Source organism: Gavialis gangeticus, unplaced genomic scaffold (assembly GCF_001723915.1).
Source record: "Gavialis gangeticus isolate Ggan-Ray unplaced genomic scaffold, GavGan_comp1, whole genome shotgun sequence".
Classification (NCBI taxonomy): Eukaryota; Metazoa; Chordata; order Crocodylia; family Gavialidae; genus Gavialis; species Gavialis gangeticus.
In genome coordinates, this window is record NW_017729004.1 from 23,369,570 (window position 1) to 23,371,232 (window position 1,663).

A 1,663-nucleotide genomic window follows, 5' to 3' on the forward strand; every position below is an offset into this window, starting at 1 on the left:
CCCCCCCCCCCCCCCCCGACACGGAAAAGCCGGCGGTGGCGGTGGAGGAAAGGGGTAGCGAGCAGTTGGAAGTGAAACCGGCAGCATCAGTGGCAGGGGGCGGGGTGGGGGATGGCGAGCAGCTGGATGTAGGGGGCCCCTTGGCTGCAGGACCCCCTGCAGGCGCAGGTTTCACAGGATAGGACAGGGTGGCCCTGCTCACAGGAGACATTATTTGAGGTTGTCTATTATGAGCAGTATGAATTGCTTGGTAATGACCTGCATCCTGAGATCATCTGGTAAACTCACATGCTCTATGTTGGGGAATAAGCAGGGGAGAATATTAACTACCACAACAGTAAAATTTAAGAAGAAACTGTGGTGTAACTTTGAGGTGGTGAATAAAGAGATCATTATAGTTTCTCTACTTCCTTAAGACTACCCAAGTGAAGTTTACTGCTCTGAGCAATCTTCCTTACTCATGGTCAAAAACTGAAATGGATGGTCAAGTCCTATACCAGCTAAATTGATTTTGCTGTTGAGACAAACTCTCTTGGTTGAGGCGGGGAGACAGCCCTTAAATTAAAGCTGAATAGCTACCTGCTACAATTTCCTGAAGCAGGATTAATGAAAAGCAATTCATTCTTGTGTCAACCTGTGATTCGATTATCTGCTGGATTAACCTAATGATTTAATAAATTGATGATCTGAGCTAATATCATAATTAACCCACTGATCAACTGATTCGGGTTCAATTGTGACCTTGACCTAATCACCATCTTGTTTTATTTTTAATTAGATTAGTGAAGTTATAATAGTTTTGGCCTTTATGACAGGTTTGTTTAATCTTAATACATGTGTGATTATGCCTGTTCAGTGAAACCCTGAGAAAACATACAGATCCACTATTTTGTTCCCTTCTGATTGCCACACAGGACCAGAACTAGGAGGAATAAGCTAAATTACCAAAGTTCCTCGAGGGCAACTTCGTCCTCTCCTTAAATAAAATGCTTTATCCCTCTCACATCATTTTTAAAAAAAACATAAACCATGTTGTATGTAATTTAAAGCAGAAGGAAAGTTTGCCCTGCTTAAAAGTGTTTATGCCAGGTTCCAGGCTATTATTTAGGATGGAGTTACAAATTCTATGAACTTACTGACACAACCTTTCCTGAATTGACTGCACTAGCCAAGCAAAGCCACAGATAAATCTCATGACAAACTCAGGGCGTCACACCACTTACCATTCCGTGATGCTCTTGTGTGCTCTAATTACTGAGGTCTCAATGTCAATGGGATGATACCGCATCCCTCGCAATTCCATGGCTTCATCCAATGCACCCACAACATAAAGTGCATCATGCCGCTCTAGTCACAAAAAGGGGACAAGAAATTACCTTACTATGCAACATAAATTATAGGAATATGCACAGTCATCTATCGGTATATTCAAAGTGACATTATTGAGTATTCTGGAATATCACGGGTGCTAATGTACTTGTAAACTTATATAAATACACTACTACCAAAATGGAAAATAAGGTGGAGGGTGGGTTCACAACTATTTTATGCCAAGTACAATGTACACCAAATGAGGGCGGGGTGGGGGGGGCATGCTGGGTTGGAGGTATTTTAAAGACAAGAGGTCTTTGGATCCTAGGTTTCGGCAAGTCCAGGTTCCCAA

The 1,663-nt window shown here is 42.5% G+C and overlaps 1 protein-coding gene across 1 annotated transcript in view; it reads right to left on the minus strand.

The window, feature by feature from the left end:
- DIP2C (disco interacting protein 2 homolog C) overlaps window positions 1–1,663 on the minus strand; it is a 227,463-nt gene that overhangs the window by 9,458 nt on the left and 216,342 nt on the right. Inside the window, exon 36 of the mRNA XM_019508168.1 lies at window positions 1,224–1,347. Coding sequence (XP_019363713.1) covers window positions 1,224–1,347 — 124 coding nt within the window. The remainder of the gene's footprint in view (window positions 1–1,223; window positions 1,348–1,663) is intronic.